Source organism: Piliocolobus tephrosceles, chromosome X (assembly GCF_002776525.5).
Source record: "Piliocolobus tephrosceles isolate RC106 chromosome X, ASM277652v3, whole genome shotgun sequence".
Lineage (NCBI taxonomy): Eukaryota > Metazoa > Chordata > Mammalia > Primates > Cercopithecidae > Piliocolobus > Piliocolobus tephrosceles.
In genome coordinates this window covers 1,117,997-1,119,132 of record NC_045455.1, presented here as the reverse complement: position 1 = coordinate 1,119,132, position 1,136 = coordinate 1,117,997, and the positions used below count along the sequence as shown (strand labels likewise).

The following is a 1,136-nucleotide window of genomic DNA, read 5'->3' as shown; positions in this document are numbered from 1 at the left end:
AGGCGACTCTAGGCGACGGGCACATGTGTAGAGTAGCCTGGTATGTTTCTGAAGAGGTCAAGGAGGGCAGGACGCCGTGGGAGGGTGTTCACTGTCCTTGCATTAGCTAGCCTCGCCTGATGGGTCTACGCGGGAACGGTTTACGCCGGTGTCTGCTTTCAGGGCAGCAGGAGGTGGGTGCAGTGCACAAGGCGTGCAATTGTGTTTTCTCTGTCCCCAAGGCCATCGAAAGTTTCGCCCTCATGGTGAAGCAGACGGCTCAGATGCTGCAGTCCTTCGGGACCGAGCTGGCCGAAACAGAGCTGCCCAATGACGTCCAGTCGACGAGCTCAGTGCTGTGTGCACACACAGAGAAGAAGGACAAGGCGAAGGTATGTGGGGGCGCTCCGGTTGGAAGCTGCAGGGGCTCCGGTCAGAAGCTGCGGGGGGTCTTCCGTCCCTGCAGGAGTTTGTGTTGGCAGCACGTGAAACCAAGAAGTCAGCAGGCTTGAGATGCCTTTTGATGGCGATTAGCTGGGCACCTTCTCCGATGAGGACGGAATAAAAGCAGCATAAATGAACCCTGTAGCATGCTAGCTGCGGCTGCCATTATGGCGTTGGGTCAACCATTGGCCCTGGGCAGCCGTGGCTTCAGGAGTGGGACCGGGGGCGGCTCTCCTCTCAGGAGCGCTTTTGGCTGTCCGTGCAGGGTGCTCCCGAATAGACTGCTCTGTTGCTTCTGAGTGTGACCGAGACAGGATGTCTGTGCCGCTTTCTCATGCCGAGCAGGCAATGAAGTGGTGGTTGGAGTTCCTGTTCGCAGAACATTCCCAGTGCTCACATGTCCACAGCCCTCGCTGAGACAAATGTATTCTGAGGAGCACATGCTCCCTGCTGTTCTGCCCCTGGCTTTGCAGCAACGGTGGCCCAGGGCCATGACCTGCTGGTGTGTCCCTGAGGACTGTGCCTCTGTGCTCACCCGGCCACTCCACTGTGAGGACGCTGTGAGGACCAGGAGCAGGCACCATGTGAAAGCCTGGTCTCCGGGTCTCCTGGTCTCCGGGTCTCCGGGTCTCCTGGTCTCCGGGTCTCTGGGTCTCCTGGTCTCCTGGTCTCCGGGTCGCCTGGTCTCCTGGTCGCCTGGTCTCCTGGTCTCC

The 1,136-nt window shown here is 59.6% G+C and overlaps 1 protein-coding gene across 1 annotated transcript in view; it reads left to right on the top strand.

The window, feature by feature from the left end:
* The first annotated feature begins 217 nt into the window (after positions 1–217).
* The window catches only part of MCF2L (MCF.2 cell line derived transforming sequence like), a 30,820-nt gene continuing 29,901 nt past the window's right edge, over positions 218–1,136 (top strand). The window contains exon 1 of the mRNA XM_031934948.1: positions 218–371. Coding sequence (XP_031790808.1) covers positions 243–371 — 129 coding nt within the window. The 5' untranslated portion in view covers positions 218–242. The remainder of the gene's footprint in view (positions 372–1,136) is intronic.